At 40.2% G+C, this 23767-nt stretch overlaps 1 protein-coding gene across 3 annotated transcripts in view; it reads left to right on the forward strand.

Annotated features, from left to right (window-relative positions):
- Window positions 1-7798: 7798 nt before the first annotated feature.
- zgc:77151 (uncharacterized protein LOC337153 homolog) overlaps window positions 7799-23767 on the forward strand; it is a 106782-nt gene continuing 90813 nt past the window's right edge. For all 3 annotated transcript variants that reach the window (XR_004562598.1, XM_034177843.1, XM_034177844.1), the window contains exon 1: window positions 7799-8064. Coding sequence is in view for 2 of the 3 variants with exons in the window: in XM_034177843.1 (XP_034033734.1) it covers window positions 8044-8064 (21 nt within the window). In the remaining variant the exon portion in view is untranslated. The remainder of the gene's footprint in view (window positions 8065-23767) is intronic.

Consider the following 23767-nt stretch of genomic DNA (forward strand, 5'->3'; position numbering starts at 1 on the left):
CAGCTGGCATTTTGGCAAATGGCAGAAGGGCCGCCCATATGTGTAGGCTTGGGCCACTAAGAATGGCTCATTTTAATGATGAAAAAAGAAAAGAATTAATAAATAAATAATTGTTCTATGATTCACAAACATTTCACATTAACTCAACTGTATCTTTGAATAAACACTGTCACGATACCGTCTCTCAGCATATCCCTTTGAAAGGTCACATGAAATCGTAAGTAAGAAATTGAGTTTTCGAGACCAGTGTGAGGCTAAAAGAAAAGAAATCGGGGTACGAAATGACTGAAGGGGAGCTAAAAAAAAAAAAAAAAACAGAACTACAAGAGCTTTTTTTCTGTTTTCTCTGAGGGTGAAAAATACACAAAATATATGCAACTTTTATTTTCTAAAAGTTTCACCGACTGTGCCACCTCAGCTAACGTTCATAGCACTCATGTTAGTATGAGCGCACTGGACCCTCACCACAAGGACACTGCAGTGCCAGGTCAGGGAGACAAACCATGATGGTGCACCTGCTGCAAGTGAGCCTTCAGAGGATTCTCAACGATACATTTCATTTTTCAAGTGTCCAAATTCCAATTGCCTGGAATGTTTTTCAAAGTTTCATCCACATAAATCACCTGACAAGCCAGACATAAAAGCATTTCATCCCAAAGATGGATTACAGCATAAATGGATCAGTTATTGGGCAGCACATGGATTAGTGGTTGGCACTGTTGCCTTGCAGCAGGAAAACTGTGGGTTCAATTCCGACCTGTGGCCTTTCTGTGTTTGTGTGGGTGCCCTCGAGGTCCTCCGGCTTCCTCCTACATCTGAAGACACATAGGTTTGGTGGATTGGAAACTTTAAATTGTCTGTAAGTGTGCGTGCGGGTGGGAATGCGTTTGTCTGTCTGTGGCCCTGCATCAGGGTGGCATCCTGTCCAGGGTGTACCGTGACCCCAAACTGGAGTAAGTGGTTGAAGGTGTATGCGTGTGTTAGTTATCATTCTTTATTTTCTGCACTCTGTCTGGCATTTTCTAAAAAAGACTGAGACAAATCCCATCTTTCATGGATGTAATGATTGGCAGTATATAAGCTCAAAGAGCGTGGAAGAAAAAAAAAACTGTTGCTCATATGGACTGTGTAAAAACTTGCTATTCATGGCTCTGTCAAGTAGACATTAAACATCTGTTAAATTAAAATCAAATGTCTGCCTGTTGAGAACAAGTGTGAAAGAGGCATAAAGTTTGAGAGAAAGTGGTAAACAATTTGGGAAATTATGACAGACTACAAATGGAATGCACAGTACAGTTACATAGAAGCGCCCCTGGAGTCGTAATTACAGTTCATCAACTTGTGTGAACCCCACACATTCCGAGTTCAAAAACCAACATGGCTGCTCCAAGCAGCAAGTTGTGAAACTTGTAGTTTTTAATGTTTTTTTGTACTTCTGTTTTTTATGTCCAATTTAATAAATCTTTTTCACAGTACTGTCCTACTGCTGTCTATGTCTGTGTTGCTGTAGTATATTTGTATGTGAAATGTTTCATAATGTGTTATCAACTAGTCACACGCATAATGGCTAATCCATGACAAGTTGCTAACAATGACTGTCTACACCACGCTACAAGCCAAGCAGAAGATTACAACACTCACTTCTACGGCATATGATCTTCTTTAAGGGCTCTTTGGTGGATGGATTTTATTATTTTCCAGTTGCATGGAAAATAGAATGCATTTACCTTGGGTGTAATGTCATTGCCAGTTACAAATGGAATGCAGCATAAATGTATGGAGGGCAGGATGCTAAAGTTATTATGGATTAAAGCAATTTATTACCTCAGAGAAACTATGGAATTTTATCTGGAATTTCTCTATGAAATTTTATGTGGTGATGTCACATCCCTTGCCTGTTCAAATGGCACCTCAGAATTGAGCCAAACTTGGCACACATATACTTTGACAAACAGTGAGTGGCACAGACAATTGTGCACTTTAGTAGTAGTAGTTGTAGTTAAGGGGAGAGACACTTTGTGCTGGATCATCATTATCAAGTGTGCTTTTTCTTTTGAACTTTTTGCCTCTTAATTTTTGCAACTATCAGTACCGTATTTCCTTGATTAAAACTCCGGGTGATATTTTTTCAAACCATGATCAGACCCAGCACCTAAACAAAGTAGGCCTTTATTCAAGGCCGGCGATTATTAACAAAATGCTGCTTGTTGCCTGCACTGTAATATGGCGTTAAGTTTCACACATATCCCTGGGTGTGACGAACCAAAGACAACCGCTTTAGATTAGAGCCCTCTGAGTGGCTGCGAAGCCTCCCCCAGCCTTGGCTGTGATTGGTCATTTTTCAAATAGAGGAACATTTAGCAGAAACGTCCACAAATATGACCAACTTTCCAACATGGAGTCAAAAAAGTACAAAGACACTCAAATGGCCCACAATTCATGGAGATAAATTGTACATACCGTAACTTTGGCTTGGAGGTTGATGATTGTATAAAGAAGTGGAGCTTGTTGAAGGAAAAGTTTGTCCAGTAAAAACAACTGTTCCTACACTAAATTGCCTTAAGATGCCCACCAATGCCACGGAGATCTTTTAAAAGGCCACATACACATTGACGTCATTGCATGGCCACAGAGTTATGGAGTTGTAGAAGCATAAATCAGGCTTTAGGATTTTAAGGTACTGCTCCACAGCGGACTTAGAAAAAAGAGTGACTCAACCAAATGTAATCATTTTATACATAATGACCAGCGCTTATGTAACACAGGCATTTTTTTCAGACAAGGTTTTGACCCAGTCATTAAATGAGGCAGGTCCCAATTCAAGGTCAGGCATTTAATCAAGGAAATACTGTAGTAGTAGTAGTAGTAGTATTCAGCTGTCTTTTCTTTAGGCAGCTGTTTCACTGTAAAAAAGAATAGTTGAGAATACTTCAAATTTGCAGGCAACAGTCCGCACTAAGACTTTTATGTTGTGCCGATGATGAACTATATACTATAACATACGAGGTCTGTTAGAAAACTATCCGACCTTTTTATTTTTTGCAAAAACTATATGGATTTGAATCACGTGTGATTGCATCAGCCAAGCTTGAACCTTCGTGCGCATGTGTGAGTTTTTTCACGCCTGTCGGTTGTGTCATTCGCCTGTGAGCAGACTTTGTGTGAGCAGTGGTCCACCCCCCTCATCGGATTTTTATTGCGAGTAAAATGTCTGAACGATTTGAACTTTGCTGAATCAAATTTTTCCAGAAACTGTGAGACACAGCCAGGTGGACACCATTCGGAAAATTCAGATGGCTTTCAGGGACGATTTTATGGGGATTACACAGATTAAGGAGTGTTACAGCCGGTTTAAAGACAGCCCACAGCGGCTGAGGGTTGCTTTGCGCCATGCGGCTCCGTCCCGACGCACGAATTCCTCCGCACGTCTGTCTCAATGTGCCGAAAAAGTGCTGATGTCCACGTCTTCTGCAATTTCTCTGTTAGTCAGACAATGTCCCGGATCAACACGGCGTTCAGTTTGGAAATGAACGGCACATTCCACTGTTACAGGAGTTTTTGTTATGGAAAGAGGAGCGGAGGAATTCGCGTGTCGGGACGGAGCTGCATGGCGCAAACCAACACCGTGATGAAGCCTCACAGGACATGTTCTGGCATGTCCAGCTCATCCACAATTTCTCTGATAGTCACACGACTGAAAAGCCACCGAAAGCCGTCTGAAAGCCATCTGAAAGCCGTCCTGTGAAACCAACACGGAGGTGCTTTTGTCCTGTGCCAATCGTGGCTCTGTGGCGCATTCCTCCGCTCCTCTTTCCATGACAAAACTCCCGTAACAGTGGAATGTGCCAAAAAAAGTGCTGATGTCCACATCTTCTGCCATTTCTGTGGTAGTCAGACGAAGTCCCGGATCAACACAGCCTTCACTTTGGAAATGATCTGGTCGTTTCAGCCTGTCGATCGCCGCTCGGAGTGCAGCGCGCCCTCAGCAGCTGTGGGCTGTCTTTAAACCGGCTGTAACACTCCTTAATCTGTGTGATCCCCATAAAATCGTCCCTGAAAGCCATCTGAATTTTCCGAATGGTGTCCACCTGGAGGTCTCTCACAGTTTCTGGAAAAATTTGATGCAGCAAAGCTCCAAATCGTTCAGACATTTTACTCGCAATAAAAATCCGACGATGGGGGTGGACCACTGCTCACTCAAAGCCTGCTCACAGGCGAATGACGCAACCGACAGGTGTGAAAAAACACACATGCGCACGAAGGTTCAAGCTTGGCTGATGCAATCACACGTGATTCAAATCCATATGGTTTTTGCAAAAAATAAAAAGGTCGGATAGTTTTCTAACAGACCTCATATATTTCATCAGCGGCACAACATAAAAGTCTTAGTGCAGGCTGTTGCCTGCAAATTTGAAGTATTCTCAACTATTCTTTTTTTACAGTGTTGTGCCCTAACAGTTCTCTGGAATCCGGGATAGGTGGGAGCTGATAGCTTTGTTGGTGAAGATGAAGCTTTCAGTCTCTGAATCAAACCCGCCCTGTGGCGGGTAATTACTCAACAAAAATATAAGCGCAACGCTTTTGGTTTTGCTCCCATTTTGTATGAGATTAACTCAAAGATCTAAAACTTTTTCCACATACACAATATCACCATTTCCCTCAAATATTGTTCACAAACCAGTCGAAATCTGTGATAGTGAGCACTTCTCCTTTGCTGAAATAATCCATCCCACCTCACAGGTGTGCCATACCAAGATGCTGATTAGACACCATGATTAGTGCACAGGTGTGCCTTAGACTGCCCACAATAAAAGGCCACTCTGAAAGGTGCAGTTTTGTTTTATTGGGGGGGATACCAGTCAGTATCTGGTGTGACCACCATTTGCCTCATGCAGTGCAACACATCTCCTTCGCATCATCCGTGAAGAGAACACCTCTCCAACATGCCAAACGCCAGCGAATGTGAGCATTTGCCCACTCAAGTCGGTTACGACGACGAACTGGAGTCAGGTCGAGACCCCGATGAGGACGACGAGCATGCAGATGAGCTTCCCTGATACGGTTTCTGACAGTTTGTGCAGAAATTCTTTGGTTATGCAAACCGATTGTTTCAGCAGCTGTCCGAGTGGCTGGTCTCAGACGATCTTGGAGGTGAACATGCTGGATGTGGAGGTCCTGGGCTGGTGTGGTTACACGTGGTCTGCGGTTGTGAGGCTGGTTGGATGTACTGCCAAATTCTCTGAAACGCCTTTGGAGACGGCTTATGGTAGAGAAATGAACATTCAATACACGAGCAACAGCTCTGGTTGACATTCCTGCTGTCAGCATGCCAATTGCACGCTCCCTCAAATCTTGCGACATCTGTGGCATTGTGCTGTGTGATAAAACTGCACCTTTCAGAGTGGCCTTTTATTGTGGGCAGTCTAAGGCACACCTGTGCACTAATCATGGTGTCTAATCAGCATCTTGGTATGGCACACCTGTGAGGTGGGATGGATTATCTCAACAAAGGAGAAGTGCTCACTATCACAGATTTAGACTGGTTTGTGAACAATACTTGAGGGAAATGGTGATATTGTGTATGTGGAAAAAGTTTTAGATCTTTGAGTTCATCTCATACACAATGGGAGCAAAACCAAAAGTGTTGCGTTTATATTTTTGTTGAGTATATATATATACACACACACACACACACACACACACACACATATATTATATATAGGTCCTTAATCCCCTAGTTGCACTTGTGTAGCAGCCTCACAATCCTGGTGAATGTGAGGCATTGATGTGTAAAGTGCCTTTGAGCATCTGATGCAGATGGAAAAGCACTATGTAAAAATGCAGTCCATTACCATTTCTTGTCAGGCATGTGACAAAATGCTGACTCTTTCATGTTTTCCTGTTGGGTCTGTGAACAGTCTGTGAAAGGTCTGTGAGTTGTGTTGGACAAAGGAGAAATGAAGAAATAAAGAGAAAACTAAAGTGGCATGCCGATGCATTGTCAAAATGGGAAATTCTTGCTCCTTCCTTTCGTTATCCCAATTTCCACAAAGCAGTCATTAAGTTCTCTCAAAAAAATACTTCTTCTGTCTTTCGGCTGTTCCCGTTAGGGGTCGCCACAGCAGATCAATCCTTTCCATCTCACCCTGTCCTCTGTATCTTCCTCTGTCACACCAACCACCTGCATGTCCTCCCTCAGCACATCCATAAACCTCCTCTTTGGCCTCCCTATTCTCCTCCTGCCTGGTGGCTCCATCCTCAGCATCCTTCTCCCTATATACCCTGGGTCCCTCCTCTGCACATGTCCAAACCATCTCAATCTCGCCTCTCTGACTTTGTCTCCAAACCGTCCCACCTGAGCTGTCCCTCTGATATGTTCATTCCTAATCTTGTCCATTCTTGTCACTCCCAAAGAGAATCTCAACATCTTCATCTCTGCCACCTCCAGCTCTGCCTCCTGTCTTTTTGTTAGTGCCACCGTCTCTAAACCGTACAACATAGCTGGTCTCACTACTGTCTTGTGAACTTTCCCCTTCACCCTTGCTGATATTCTTCAGTCACAAATCACTCCTGCCACCTTTCTCCACCCTGCCTGCACTCTCTTCTTCACCTCTCTACCACACTCTCCATTACTTTGAACAGTTGACCCCAAATATTTAAACTCATCTACTTTCACCACTTCTACTCCTTGTAACTGCACTATTCCACTGGGCGCACTCTCATTCACACACATGTACTCAGTCTTGCTTCTACTGACTTTCATTCCCCTTCTCTCCAAAGCATATCTCCACCTCTCCAGACTAGACTCAACTTGCTCTCTACTCTCACTACAGATCACAATGTCATCTGCAAACATCATAGTCCATGGGGACTCCTGTCTGATCTCATCCGTCAACCTGTCCATCACCATTGCAAACAAGAAAGGGCTCAGAGCTGATCCTTGTTGAAATCATGTATAGGAATACATAAATACTGTCATACGTAAATACACCTGTACTTAATGCCTTAAGAGTAAATAACATTGAAACTACTCTGGATATATAGAACTGTTTAGGAATTTTTTTAGATTTGGTTTGCAGGCAGCTAATTTTTATTTGTTGAATTTACACTTAAGTGATTATTCTCATCAGTGAAATCTCATCACCAATGCTAGTCAAGCATATCTCTTGTTAAATATATGTATTAAATGATAGATATGCTAGTGATTTTAAACATAAAATTAACAATTGTTTAGTGGTGATGGATTGACACATTCTGTGTGGCAACTTTAACTAAGTTTTAATCCTTATAATTGTACTGATCTTTAATATGTTACTGTTTCTTCTATGTATTTTGTATCTATGTGAATATGGTATGATTTTTAATTATCTCCTACTGCAGGCTCAATCAAATCAATAATAATAATAATAATAATAATAATAATAATAATAATAATAATAAATAGAGAAGTGGCAACGTGGTGTGCATAATGAAGAACATTTCCAGTCGTCATAAATGATGCCTGCATTTCTTTGCTTTATGTTTCCGACCACTGGAGTCGCCATGCAGTTTTTTCTTCTGCGCATGCGCAGTACACACGCAGCCGAACAGCAGCTCTGAGATCGGCTCAACTATTTTGATTTCTCAGCGTTAGACTGAAAAAAAAATGTTATAAAGGCATTTCCTTTGTTTAGTCCGTCGTTTTATTTCATACATCGTTCGGTGTAATTTCTTTCAGTTTAAATTTGTTGATTTTTATTGAACGAGTGATAGTTTATAGGGGGAAAGTCGCGTATATATATATATATATATATATATATATATATATATATATATATATATATATATTATTTGTTCATTATTAACATTAAGTTGTGTTCTGTGGCAAAGTTCGGCCACACCCAAATCCTGCCCCATTTTCACTTAAAAAAAAAGAAGAAAAGAGAAAAAGGCAGCGTTTTTTTTCTCTCTTTTCTTCCTTTTCGGGTGCGTTTGTTTCTGTGTCGGCGTGTCCCGGCGGCGTGTAACCGGAGAGGGGCCTCACAGAGGGAATGCAGGACTGCAATGGAGCACAATGCAATACAGGTAAAGCCGAAATAATTCTCTCATAAATGGCTCCTCTTGTCACCTACTTTCCGCGGTTTTATGACCTGTTGAAGGTGGAAATAAATGAGTCGTGTGTCGCTTTGGGCTGACACCAAACCGAGCTTTTATTTCATTTAGTTTGGCCGTGTCGTATTGATTTGTTTTGCCATATCGAGCAGCCCGAGAGTTGCTCTGACTGCAATTACAACTTTATTCAGCCACGCTAACTTTTTTTTTTTTTTCCTCTCCCTCCTCCACAGGGGGATAATCTTCCTCTGATATTTGTATTTTTTTTCGGGTAGATAGTCGCTTGTACCGACGAGCTGTCGCCGCGTTTTCTCTCCGAGGCTGTGTTGTTGAATTTCACATTAATATCTGTGATATTTTGGCCGTGTTAATGATTAATTTCTTTGTGTGTCGTGTCGACAGTCTACCAACCCCCACCCGCATCAGCACACAACCAAATAAAATTTAATTTCTGGCCTTTTTGCCTTTATAGCAGCAAACTTTGAATATAGTCCACCTCTTTTTTTTTTTAATTTTTTTTTTTACAGAAATGGCTAGCCGCGTGTCGAGGCGGTGTAAGCCACATTTTTTATTATTTGAAAATTAGACGCGTCTGAAAATGTTTACAGATTGAAATAATTTGGGTGGAGGTGGAGCAGTGTTGGAATAGGAAACTGCTTGATATTATTGTCGAATCCCCCCGACATTTTGTCTCCGGCCTAATTGGCACTTTAATATCGAATCTGGTTTTTTTTTTTGTTTTTTTTTCCCTTCATTTTTATTTTTGGACTTGATTCATGCAGACGACACACAGCTTGGACTGTGTGATTTGTCGACATTTAAACCCAGAAAGTCGTTTAGTGTGTGACGTGGAAAATATTCACCAAACCGGCGGCGGCTGGATTTTTTATATATATATTTTTTTGAATAACAATTTTTTTTTCTTTCAGTATTAACCAATTTTTTTTCTCCCCCAGTGGTGAAGTTGTGAGCGTTACAATAACAGGATGTAGCCAAGGTCGATACAGTCTTTTGATTTATTTGTTTGGTTTCGAGCAGGAAGCATTTTATTTGTCATTAATGTTCGCCCCCCCACCCCCCGTTCTTGCTGAAAACTGTCCAAAAAAAAAATAAAAAATCACCACTGCATTTTTCCCCCCCCACCAGAAATATCACGAACTGACGTAGGCAGGCTGCAGATTAAAGCTTTCCATGTGAAACTCATGTTTATATTCGCATTTTAGACAGGAATGCCAGCTCATGATATTTTTCTGGTTTTAATTTAATCTTTTTTTTGCTGCTCTGCCTTTTTTTCCCCCTCCTACGTGCTCTGTAGTATTTAAAAGTAATATCATTAAAACAAATTATTATTATTACTTTGTGTTTATCTCATTCTTTATTTATTTATTAGTTTATTTCACAGGGACAGTACACATTAATGAACGTTTCTGTAAATATGTCAGTATTTGCTCAAGAGCTAAATTTCAGCTGTTGTCCCGTGGGCAAGGTGTAGGTCTCATGATATTCGTTAAATAAAATGCATCCGTAAGTATTTCCACATTTTATGTTACAGCCTTATTCCAAAATGGAGTAAATTAATCTGTACTCACAACACCCCATAATGACAATGTGAATTTTTTTTTTTTTGATTTTTGTAAATTTCTTAAAATAAAAAAACAGACTAAGAAATCACGTACATAAGTATTCACAGCCTTGCCTTTGCCATGAAGCTCAAAATTGAGCTCAGGTGCCTCCTGTTTCCACTGATAATCCTTGAGTTGTGATGTGATGTTTCTGTGTGAGGTAGTCATTTTCACTTTGCATATTAGGATCTTTCCCCACCCAGGATTTTGGAATTCATCTGCAATCCTTGGCTGTTGAGTGGGTGTTTTATTTTTTGATAATAGTCACTTCAGCTGCTCCCTTGTTTGCAATCGGGTTCGGCACACCAAATCCAAGGTGAACCTGCATGTTGAATTGGCTCAGGTTTTATGCTGGATGCCCTTCCTGGCGCAACTCCACATTACATGAAGAAATGTGGCAGGGGTGAGGTTTGAACCGGGAACCTTCTGCACTGAAAACAAGTGCAATATCCACTTGGCCACCACCCCTAGGTAAAGTTGAAGCATTTGGAGGTAATCCTGTTGCTTATGTCAAAGGTGTTTCAAACAAGTTGTCAGGTCTAAATTGTGTTTAAAGAAAGGGGATGTCTGTGAAAATGCACATAATTGCAGGACTTTGGAGGTATTTAACATTAAACAATGATATAGATTACTACATTATATTGATGCAAATACACACATACATCTTCAATCACTTATTTTGGGTCGCTTGGGCAACAGATCCAGCAGGGGACCCAAAACTTCCCTGTTCTGGGCCACAATAAATTTGCTTATTGTCTTAAGTTATTCTCAGTTATTTTATCTGACTATGAAGCACTTTGGTCACCCTCTGGGCTGTGAAAAGGGCTACATAAATATGCTTTGATTGATTGACATTAACCACCTCTGACTGGGTGACTCTGAGGTGTTCCCAGGCCAGTGTGGAGATATAAACTCAGCACCTAGTCCTGGGTCTTCCTCAGGGTCTTGTCCCAGGTGGACGTGCCTGGAACACCTTCCTATGGAGGCGCCCAGGAGGCGTTCTTACCAGATACCCTAACCGTCTCCAGCTGGCTCCTTTCAACACAAAGGAGTAGCGGTTCTACTTCGAGCTCCTCACCCTATCTCTAAGGGAGACACCAGCCACCCTCCCGAGGAAATCCATTTCAGCTGCTTGTACCCGTAATCTAGTTCTTCTGGTCATCATGCAACCCTTATGAACTTAGGGGAGAGTAGGAACAAAGATTGACCAGTAGATTGAGAACTTCGTCTTTTGGACAGTATGGTAAATTGAATGTAATACCGCCCCTGCTGCGCCGATTCTCCGGCAAATCTCACGCTCAGTTGTCCACTCACTTGTGAACAAGTCCCCAATGTACTTGAACTCCTTCACTTGTGGTAAGATCTCATTCCCTACTTGGAGTAGGCAGTAGGCTAAAATTCACTACTAGGTGTTGCACTCAGGTTAAAAAAATTCTCTTCAATTAATGATTTCATGTACTTTATTTTGTGGTCCAACATCTTAGGCAAATGCCTGGTTTTTAAATACATTTTTGTGCAAGCGGAGCAAGCGGCAGCCTGACATTTCGTGCATCACACAACACCGCGGCTTTTGATCGATCTGCCTGGACTTGAAAAGGCTAAAACCTTTCGCCCTTGTGTTTGTGCAATATGCTGCGACACACTGGTCAGGCATATCGACAAACAGGTCCCTGAGAGCTGTGTTTAATCAAAGTTTCTGCCGCTAAGAAAAGTGTAAACATCGGCCGCCAGGCGCGCAAGCTGATACGGTCTACACGCAGTAACGTATTTCAGGCTTGGTGCTCAGTGGGAAGCTGGTCACGGGGCGTGCACATTTTTCAGTGGTGGAACGTTCAAATGTTATATATATAACGGGAGAACCGCGTCCATTTTCCCAAAACGCTTGGGTTGACCGAATTATATAACCTTTGTTACATGTAATAAGACTATGTTGTCTTTAAGCGTCACTTTAAATAAAACTAAAAATAAATGACAAAATTCATTGACACCATTTAATTGCAGCATAAGAACAACAGTATGCAGGTACTTGGCAAAAAAAAAAAAAAAACCTTCAAAATTTCTGAGTGGCTTTGAACTTGGAACATATATTTATGACATTGCTGCTTATTCACTGAAACGTGAAATACAACATTAACGTGGTATTGTAATCCAAACGGGTAATTTCATTTAACTTCTTTGAATACATATGAAATTGACACACCACAGTATAAGTACACCAGTTATGATTCACCATACTAAATGGGGCTATGGACACTACCATTTTCCATGTATTCCAGTGGTATAATTTAATTGTGTAAATTTCAATTACAAACATATACACCATCATTATTGAGATTTTTATGCTTAGCTTGCTTACAGTAATATTGAAAAACAAACAGATGCTGCTACTAGTCAGTAATAGTACAGTTGTAAAATGGTTCTGCCATAGAAACCCCAAGGTCACATGTAGTGAACAGTAACCATGTATAAATCTGGTAGCTGTTTCTGTTCCAAGCAGGGGTGGTGGCCAAGTGGTTAATGCGCTTGCTTTCAGTTCAGAAGGCTCCTGGGTCAAATCCCACCCCTGCCACATTTCTCCATGTAATGTGGAGTTGCGTCAGGAAGGGCATCCGGCGTAAAACCTGTGCCAGTTCAACATGCAGATCCACCTTGGATTTGCTGTGGCGACCCCAAGTGCAAACAAGGGAGCAGCCGAAGGGACTTACTTTTTTAGCTGTTTCTGTTCCAAACAAACATCAATCAATCAATTTTATTTATATAGTGCCAAATCACAACAAACAGTTGCCCCAAGGCACTTTATATTGTAAGGCAAGGCCATACAATAATTACGTAAAAACCCCAATGGTCAAAACGACCCCCTGTGAGCAAGCACTTGGCGACAGTGGGAAGGAAAAACTCCCGTTTAACAGGAAGAAACCTCCAGCAGAACCAGGCTCAGGGAGGGGCAGTCTTCTGCTGGGACTGGTTGGGGCTGAGGGAGAGAACCAGGAAAAAGACATGCTGTGGAGGGGAGCAGAGATCAATCACTAATGATTAAATGCAGAGTGGTGCATACAGAGCAAAAAGAGAAAGAAACACTCAGTGCATTATGGGAACCCCCCAGCAGTCTAAGTCTATAGCAGCATAACTAAGGGATGGTTCAGGGTCACCTGATCCAGCCCTAACTATAAGCTTTAGCAAAAAGGAAAGTTTTAAGCCTAATCTTAAAAATAGAGAGGGTGTCTGTCTCCCTGATCCGAATTGGGAGCTGGTTCCACAGGAGAGGAGCCTGAAAGCTGAAGGCTCTGCCTCCCATTCTACTCTTACAAACCCTAGGAACTACAAGTAAGCCTGCAGTCTGAGAGCGAAGCGCTCTATTGGGGTGATATGGTACTATGAGGTCCCTAAGATAAGAAGGGACCTGATTATTCAAAACCTTATAAGTAAGAAGAAGAATTTTAAATTCTATTCTAGAATTAACAGGAAGCCAATGAAGAGAGGCCAATATGGGTGAGATATGCTCTCTCCTTCTAGTCCCCATTAGTACTCTAGCTGCAGCATTTTGAATTAACTGAAGGCTTTTCAGGGAACTTTTAGGACAACCTGATAATAATGAATTACAATAGTCCAGCCTAGAGGAAATAAATGCATGAATTAGTTTTTCAGCATCACTCTGAGACAAGACCTTCCTAATTTTAGAGATATTGCGTAAATGCAAAAAAGCAGTCCTACATATTTGTTTAATATGCGCTTTGAATGACATATCCTGATCAAAAATGACTCCAAGATTTCTCACAGTATTACTAGAGGTCAGGGTAATGCCATCCAGAGTAAGGATCTGGTTAGACACCATGTTTCTAAGATTTGTGGGGCCAAGTACAATAACTTCAGTTTTACGAGTTTAAAAGCAGGAAATTAGAGGTCATCCATGTCTTTATGTCTGTAAGACAGTCCTGCAGTTTAGCTAATTGGTGTGTGTCCTCTGGCTTCATGGATAGATAAAGCTGGGTATCATCTGCGTAACAATGAAAATTTAAGCAATGCCGTCTAATAATACTGCCTAAGGGAAGCATGTATAAAGTGAATAAAATTGGTCCTAGCACAGAACCTTGTGGAACTCCATAATTAACCTTAGTCTGTGAAGAAGATTCCCCATTTACGTGAACAAATTGTAATCTATTAGATAAATATGATTCAAACCACCGCAGCGCAGTGCCTTTAATACCTATGGCATGCTCTAATCTCTGTAATAAAATTTTATGGTCAACAGTATCAAAAGCAGCACTGAGGTCTAACAGAACAAGCACAGAGATGAGTCCACTGTCTGAGGCCATTAGAAGATCATTTGTAACCTTCACTAATGCTGTTTCTGTACTATGATGAATTCTAAAACCTGACTGAAACTCTTCAAATAGACCATTCCTCTGCAGATGATCAGTTAGCTGTTTTACAACTACCCTTTCAAGAATTTTTGAGAGAAAAGGAAGGTTGGAGATTGGCCTATAATTAGCTAAGATAGCTGGGTCAAGTGATGGCTTTTTAAGTAATGGTTTAATTACTGCCACCTTAAAAGCCTGTGGTACATAGCCAACTAATAAAGATAGATTGATCATATTTAAGATCGAAGCATTAAATAATGGTAGGGCTTCCTTGAGCAGCCTGGTAGGAATGGGGTCTAATAGACATGTTGATGGTTTGGATGAAGTAACTAATGAAAATAACTCAGACAGAACAATCTGAGAGAAAGAGTCTAACCAAATACTGGCATCACTGAAAGCAGCCAAAGATAACGATATGTCTTTGGGATGGTTATGAATATTTTTTTCTCTAATAGTTAAAATTTTATTAGCAAAGAAAGTCATGAAGTCATTACTAGTTAAAGTTAAAGGAATACTCAGCTCAATAGAGCTCTGACTCTTTGTCAGCCTGGCTACAGTGCTGAAAAGAAACCTGGGGTTGTTCTTATTTTCTTCAATTAGTGATGAGTAGTAAGATGTCCTAGCTTTACGGAGGGCTTTTTTTTATAGAGCAACAGACTCTTTTTCCAGGCTAAGTGAAGATCTTCTAAATTAGTGAGACGCCATTTCCTCTCCAACTTACGGGTTATCTGCTTTAAGCTGCGAGTTTGTGAGTTATACCACGGAGTCAGGCACTTCTGATTTAAAGCTCTCTCTTTCAGAGGAGCTACAGCATCTAAAGTTGTCTTCAGTGAGGATGTAAAACTATTGACGAGATACTCTATCTCACTTACAGAGTTTAGGTAGCTACTCTGCACTGTGTTGGTATATGGCATTAGAGAACATAAAGAAGGAATCATATCCTTAAACCTAGTTACAGCGCTTTCTGAAAGACTTCTAGTGTAATGAAACTTATTCCCCACTGCTGGGTAGTCCATCAGAGTAAATGTAAATGTTATTAAGAAATGATCAGACAGAAGGGAGTTTTCAGGGAATACTGTTAAGTCTTCAATTTCCATACCATAAGTCAGAACAAGATCTAAGATATGATTAAAGTGGTGGGTGGACTCAATTACATTTTGAGCAAAGCCAACTGAGCCTAATAATAGATTAAATGCAGTGTTGAGGCTGTCATTCTCAGCATCTGTGTGGATGTTAAAATCGCCCACTATAATTATCTTATCTGAGCTAAGCACTAAGTCGGACAAAAGTTCTGAAAATTCACAGAGAAACTCACAGTAACGACCAGGAGGACGATAGATAACAACAAATAAAACTGGTTTTTGGGACTTCCAATTTGGATGGACAAGACTAAGAGTCAAGCTTTCAAATGAATTAAAGCTCTGTCTGGGTTTTTGATTAATTAATAAGCTGGAATGGAAGATTGCTGCTAATCCTCCGCCTCGGCCGTGCTGCGAGCGTTCTGGCAGTTAGTGTGACTCGGGGGTGTTGACTCATTTAAACTAACATATTCATCCTGCTGTAACCAGGTTTCTGTAAGGCAGAATAAATCAATATGTTGATCAATTATTATATCATTTACTAACAGGGACTTAGAAGAGAGAGACCTAATGTTTAATAGACCACATTTAACTGTTTTAGTCTGTGGTGCAGTTGAAGGTGCTATATTATTTTTTCTTTTTGAATTTTTATGCTTAAATAGATTTTTGCTGGTTATTGGTGGTCTGGGAGCAGGCACCGTCTCTACGGGGGTGGGGTAATGAGGGGATGGCAGGGGGAGAGAAGCTGCAGAGAGGTGTGTAAGACTACAACTCTGCTTCCTGGTCCCAACCCTGGATAGTCACGGTTTGGAGGATTTAAGAAAATTGGCCATATTTCTAGAAATGAGAGCTGCTCCATCCAAAGTGGGATGGATGCCGTCTCTCCTAACAAGACCAGGTTTTCCCCAGAAGCTTTGCCAATTATCTATGAAGCCCACCTCATTTTTTGGACACCACTCAGACAGCCAGCAATTCAAGGAGAACATGCGGCTAAACATGTCACTCCCGGTCCGACATGCTAGCATGGCTTATGACACAGCAATGTCATCCTATCAAATAATCTTCAAATCTCCATCAATGTTATGTTATGTCACTATGGTATCTTTTATAGAGAAAAAATGTCAGTGTACCGTGTAAAATGGTACAATTCTGTCCCTGTCTGTTTGTGATTGAAACATTCAAAGTACTTGGTTATTCTCCTGTGTTCAGTAATTAATGTAATTAAATGCATATAAACACAGTTAGGCATCTTGGTAATATAATTGCTTCAACATTGGATTCAAAATCTCTTTGTATACTGAAGGGGTTATTAAATTTGATGTTTGGTGCTGCGGACATCACATTTTAATGTTCATACTGCATTATAACACAGGTGTTGTACACTTATTTCCACAAGTTATGGTGGAATGATTGATCACTTTTGTAAAAAAAAAAATGTTGGATCCCAGCAGTAAATAAGAATAATGAAAATGATAGGGGCTACGGACACAACATACTAATGTATGTTGGACCTCCTGACAACTGTACATGGCATTAATACAAGAATTGACACTTAAATTCATAACTTCCTTATGAATATAATGTATAAAAAACAACAAATGTCACACATGTTTAATACTTTTTTATTGTTCTCTGTCACAAAGCATGTAAAATACAATTTTCATAACAAAAATAATATTCCAGTAAGTTGTCAAGAAATCTTTATTACTATCTACATTTGAGGTGGGCACAATGTTTTGCATTATTTAAATGAGTGAGAGAAGATATTTATGTAAAATTTTCTCAAAAAACATAAAAATTTACTAAAAGTAATATTCTCAAAAATCTACCTATCACTGAGTGCAACAAGAAGAGCGGCGATCGACAGGCTGAAACGACCAGATCATTTCCAAACTGAATGCTGTGTTGATCCGGGACATCATCTGACTAGCAGAGAAATGACAAGAGAGGTGCACATAGCACTTTTCCTGCACATTCCACTGTTAAAGGAGATTTTGTAATGAAAGACATGCGGCGGAATTTGCGTGTCAGGACGGAGCCGCTCATGGCGCGGAACAAAAGCACCTCCATGTTGGAAGTCTCACGGGACATGCCCAGCTCTTCCACCATTCGCAATATTCATATGGCTTTGGGTGGCTTTTCAGTCGAGTGAGTATCCGAGAAATTGTCGAAGAGCTGGGCATGTCAGGGCATGTCCTGCGAGACCAACACGGAGGTGCTTTCGTTCCGCGCCATTAGCAGCTCCGTGGCAAATTCCTCCGCTCCTGTTTTCATGACAAAATCTCCTTTTAACAGTGGAACGTGCAGGAAAAGTGCTATGTGCACCTCTCTTGCCATTTCTCTGCTAGTCAGACGATGTCCCGGATCAACACAGCATTCAGTTTGGAAATGATCTGGTCATTTCAGCCTGTCGATCGCCACTCGGAGCGCGGCGCACCATCCGCCATTGTGCGCCGTCTTTAATACGTTTGTAAATGCTCCTTAATCTGTGTGATCCCCATAAGATCTTCACAGAAAGCCGTCTGAATTTTCCAAATGGTGTCCACCTGGCTGTCTCTCACAGTTTCTGGAAAAATTTGATGCACCGCTGCTCCAGCCATTCAGACATTTCCCTCACAATGAAAATCCGATGATTGGGGAGGACCAGTGCTCACTCAAAGCCTGCTCACAGGCGAATGACGCAACCGACAGGCTTGAAAAAACTCACGTATGCGCATGAAGGTTCAAGCTTGGCTGATGCAAGCGCACGTGATTCAAATCCATAAGGTTATTGCAAAAAATAAAAAGGTCCTTTACTTTTCTAACAGACCTCGTATTAACAAAATAAACAATGTACTATACACAATATAAGGGATATCAAAACCTTTAACAATTATAGAAGTAGGACAGTTTAGGAGAAAAAATACATTTAGTAACTGTGCATAATCCATTTGTATTTAAGGTTAATTCTGCTCCTAGTAGACAATATTATGGATATTTGATCAGTGTTTAATATACTTACTATACTTTTATTTATTATACTATGATATACTTACCTACTTTAAATTATTCAACAACTATTATGAAAATCAATTAATGATTTTGAGTATTTTTTTTAATACAACCCCAATTCCAATGAAGTTGGGACGTTGTGTAAAGTGTAAATAAAAACAGAATACAATGATTTTCAAATCCTCTTCAATCTATATTCAATAGAATGTACCACAAAGACAAGATATGTAATAAAAGAGAAAAATAACTGGTGCAACACAGAAATAAGTGCCAGAAAATGTAATAAGGTGCTGAAAGCAAAAATGTACAACGGGACTAACGTTTCGATGTGAGAGTCACATCTTCCTCAGAGTCCTGCAAAGGCCTCTGAGGAAGATGCGACTTTTACAAATTAGTCCTTTCTGGTTGTACCAGATTTGTTTGTGCTATACGGAAGTGCGGTGAACTTTGTTTTTGTTCTAAGATATTTAATGTTCAAACTGATAAACTTTATTGGTTTTGTGCAAATATTTGCTCATTTTGAAATGGATGCCTGCAACCTGTTTCAAAAAAGTTGGAACAGTGGTATGTTTACCACTGTGTTACATCATCTTTCCTTCTAACACTCTACGTGTTTGGGAACTGAGGACACTCATGATTAGATATAAAAGGAGCATTTCCAAAATTTTCAGCTGTTCACAAGCAAAGATGGGGCAAGGATCACCACTTTGTGAACAACTGTGTGAAACAGTCCAACAGTTTAAGAACAATGTTTCTCCACGTTCAGTTGCAAGGAATTTAGGGATTCCATCATCTACAGTCCATAGTATAAACAGAAGATTCAGAGAATCTGGAGAACTTTCTACATGCAAGCGGCAAGGCTGAAAACCAGCATTGAATGTCTGTGACCTTTAATCCCTCAGGCGGCACTGCATTAAAAACTGACATTATTGTGTAAAGGATCTTACCACGTGGGCTCAGGAACACGTCAGAAAACCATTGTCAGTTAACACAGTTTGTTACTACATCTACAAGTGCAAGTTAAAACTCTACCATGCAAAGCGAAAGCCATACATCAGCATCATCGAGAAACGCCTCTGCCTTCTCTGGGCCTGAGCTCATTTGAAATGGACAGATGCAAAGTGGAAAAGTGTGCTGTGGTCTGATGAGTCCACATTTCAAATTGTTTTTGGAAATCATGGACGTTGTGTCCTCCGAACAAAAGAGGAAAAAGACCATCTAGATTGTTATCACCACAAAGTTCAAAAGCCAGCATCTGTGATGGTATGGGGGTGTGTTAGTGCCCATGGCTTGGGTAACTTACACGTCTGTGATGGCACCATCAATGCTGAAAGGTACATCCAGGTTTTCGAGCAACACATGCTGCTATCCAAGCAACGTCTTTTTCAGGGACGTCCCTGGTTATTTCAGCAAGACAATGTCAAGCCACATTCTACACGTGTTAAAATAGCGTGGCTTCATAGTAAAAGAGTGCGGGTACTAGGCTGGCCTGCCTGCAGTCCAGACCTGACGGCCATTGAAAATGTGTGGCACATTATGAAGCGCAAAATATGACAGAGACCCTGGAGTGTTGAACAACTGAAGTTGTACATTGGGAAAGAATTCCATCTACAAAGCTTCAGCAATTAGTGTCCTCAGTTCCCAAATGCTTATTGAGTGTTGTTAGAAGGAAAGATGATGTAACACAGTGGTAAACATACCACTGTCCCAGCTTTTTTTTTAAACCTGTTGCCGGCATCCATTTCAAAATGAGCAAGAATTTGCACAAAAACAATAAAGTTTATCAGTTTGAACGTTAAATGTCTTGTGGTGTATTCAATTGAATATAGATTGAAGAGGATTTGCAAATCATTATATTCTGTTTTTATTTACATTTTACACAACGCCCCAACTCATTGGAATTGGGGTTGTACAAATTCTTTAATTTTGGCTTCTTAAATGTGAATATTTTCTATTTTACTCCACTAACTACTTGACTCCTCCTACCTGACACAAAACTGACTATCTTTAGGCTGTGGAGAAAAGATATTTGAAGGCATTGGTTTGCGATAATGCTGATTGACATTTTACACCTTTTTTTTTTTTACATTTTGTGGACCCAAAAACTGACTAATTGAGAAAATAATTGATTATGAAAATAATGGTTAATTGCAGCCATGTATGTACAGTGCATCCAGAAAATATTCACAGCGCTTCACTTTTCCATTTTTATGTTACAGCCTAATTCTAAAATGGATGAAATATTTTTTTTCCTTAAAATTGTGCTCAAAAGTTTTTTTTTGTTTGTTTTTAGATTTTTTATTTTTTATTTTTTTGCTAATTTATTTAAAGATCAAGAAATCACGTATACATAAGTATTCACAGCCTTTGTCATGAAGCTCAAAATTGAGATCAGGTGCATCCCGTTTCCACTGATCATCCTTGAGATGTTTCTACAGTTTAATTGGAGTCCACCTGGGGTAAATTCAGTTGATTGGACATGAATTGAAAAGGCACACACCTTTTTGCATATAAGGTCCCAGAGTTGACAGTGCATGTCAGAGCATAAACCAAGCATGAAGTCAAAGGAGTTGTCTGTAGATCTCTGAGACAGGATTGTCTCAAGGCTCAAATCCCTTGGAAGGGTACAGAAACATTTCTGCTGCTTTGAAGGTTGCAATGAGCACAGTGGCCTCCATCTGTAAACGGATGAAATTTGGATCCACAAGGACTTTTCCTAGAGCTGATCGCCCGTCTAAACTGATAGATTTGGGGAGAAGGGCCTTAGTCAAGGAGATGACCAAGAACCCGATGGTCACTCTGTCAGAGCTCCAGCATTCCTCTGTGGAGAGAGGTCATTCTGTGTGAAATCAGGTGCATCCCATGCCACCGACTCATTCTCATGTTTTTTTTTTTTTGCAAGTACCTACACATGTTTGAACACATGCAAAATATTTCTGCTTAATTCCAAGTAGTTTTTTTTTAGAAATCATTTTTTTTTAATAAGGGTACCCACAATTAGGCATGGGCTGGTATGAGATTTGGATGGTATGATAATCGTGGGCAAAAACACTGCGGTTTCACGGTATTATGTATAGCTTGAAAATGTGCTTTAACAGCGTTATGGCTATTTGCGTATGAAGCGCGCATGATTCAGGCGCACTAATTGACGCAATGTCTACCGCTATGAGCACTATACCACTGATAACTTTAGAGAAAATACCAAAATAATAGTCTCTCTTTTAGACATGTAGCATCTGCCCTGTGGGAAACATGACTTACTTGCTTCGGGAGAAACGTGGCTGGAATAAGGTCCAGAACTCCAGATGATCAATACTTGGCCCAGCTTCACCAAGAGAGTGCTTGGAATAGATCTATTTGTCCTTCTTGACATGTTTGTGGGAGAAATTTCGTCAACCACAAGCACGACTCGAGTCCACCGCATGTACTTGTCATTGCTTTCAAAGATGGGATAAAGTTTACTCCTTCCATGTAATCCTTTGTGGGTATCTTGAATCGCTCAGAGTCCAACACAGGCCATAGCTACGGTGCTTTGTTGCCACCGCTTTTGGTTTGAAGGGCTATTCCATGGAAAATAAAACGAAAAAAAAAAGGTAACTTTTTCTACTAAATCCAGTGGATGTAGTGTTGGATGACCTTCTTCCTCCAGTTCGTTGGAGTCTGCCTTTTTACGGTAGCCAAAGTAATCCCATACAGCCGACTTGGTCCTTTTAGAGGGAAGGAAAAGTTCATTGCAGGCTTCGTCTTCTTTGGCCATGATGCAGAGCTAGCTAACATTAGCTGCCTGTTTGTAAACGGAGGTGCGCGCCAGGGGGAAGAGCGGCAGTGATCGCCTCTGCTCTGCCTGTCAAGAATTCTCATAACCCGCTCATACCGTAGGGACAGTATAACGGAAAATTTTAGTGGCTTTTTCATGTCTACCCACTACTATTTTTCACTTGCGAAGGCATTTTGAGTTTTTTGTTTTTTGTTTTTTTCTCCCCCATTTTTAAAAGGCATTATCTCAGCTAAAAATGCAGATATAAAGCTCAAATTTGGACTACACCCCTATTTGGTCACCCCAGATACAGTAGTCAATTTTAAAAATGGGATATAGAGCTAATTTTTCATTCTGTAGCATCACAAAAATGGTAGTTTGTCCATTCCTGCGAAAAATTACAAGGGATTTAATGGATAATCTTAATATTGTAGAATACACATATCTGGGGTGCTAGTTATGCGTGTAAAACATTGTGGTCATAACTTGAAGGGTTTTTGAATTATTGACTCTTGAAAATCGAACATGATCGTAGAATGTCAAAAATAGACTTCCAGTCACTCTATGATTTGACCATGTGGGCAAGTGCTCAGGCGCTTCATCGTTTTTTGTGTGTGTGTGTGGAGAGCATATTGATTTACCAACTTTGTCAGTTTTTTTATCTAGCTCAAATGCCTTCATAGTGAAAAAAAAAAATTGCAAACTAGGGTATCGTAACATGGTGCGAACCTATTTTGAACCTGTATTTGCATATCCAGAAAGCAATATATCAGCTCTGTATGGAAGCATAAAGCTCAGATGTGGTATTTACAATATTTGGCACCCCAGAATAATGGATCAACTTTGAAAGACAGATTACTGAGCTTATTTATTTATTTTTTTCTTTCATGGCATCATAAAATTACCAGTTCAGTCAGTCATCAACGCAATTTTGTTACAAAGTTTTGAAGAGCTGTACTCCGAGAGTAAATTGAGAGATAATTTACTCTCTCAAAGTAAATGTATTTATGCATAAGAACTGCATAAGCTGTAATTATTACTCCAAACAAAGCAATACATGCACTCCTCACTGATGCAATATAGACACTGGCAAGTGAACAGGTGACTCCAGTGTCTTTATGTGCAGCAGCTGATTACATAATCAGCCACATTTAAAACAATGAGCAGTTACTCTTGATATCAGATCTATTTTTAAACTGCAGTGACTCATGATCAGCTTGTCTAAAATTGTTATAACAACAATTCCCTTGCCCTATTAATGCCTCTGATGAAATGAACAGATTAAGAAAAATACATATTGTCTTAGTTGTTTTAGCTACTGAACTAAGCACTATTAATATAATACAAGACTAAGTATACACTTTACTGCACCCTGTAAGATTTCACCTGCTTTGAGAGAGCAACCCCCATAATGTATAATATATTTAATAGAGGGTTGAAGGCTTAGCATTTCCCTGTTTGCTGCACACGTGAGTCAAACACTTGCTGGTCACATTTGTAAATAATTGTAACTTACTATAAAGTCACTTTTGTATGAAGAAATAAGTTAGTTTTCATAGAAATGTGATCCTTTTGTGTGGACAATGGGCATTTGTGCTGCAGCTCCTTAAAGCACCAGAACGCCTTACAAGCTCTTCGCATTTCTTCATAACTGATATAAATGACATCCAAGACCTATTCAGTGACTTGGAAATGTTCATGTATCAGTCCCCTGACTTGTCTGAAGAAGGACAATAAAATTGATTATTTACAGGTATGATATCAAAGGGGCCCATTACTCATGCAAACCATCGTCTTGGCTTTTAATATACCAGAAATGAAGCTGTTGGCAAATAGCTACACCAGGAAGTAACGTCACCATGCTAACCT

Source organism: Thalassophryne amazonica, chromosome 9, assembly GCF_902500255.1.
Source record: "Thalassophryne amazonica chromosome 9, fThaAma1.1, whole genome shotgun sequence".
Taxonomy (NCBI): Eukaryota; Metazoa; Chordata; class Actinopteri; order Batrachoidiformes; family Batrachoididae; genus Thalassophryne; species Thalassophryne amazonica.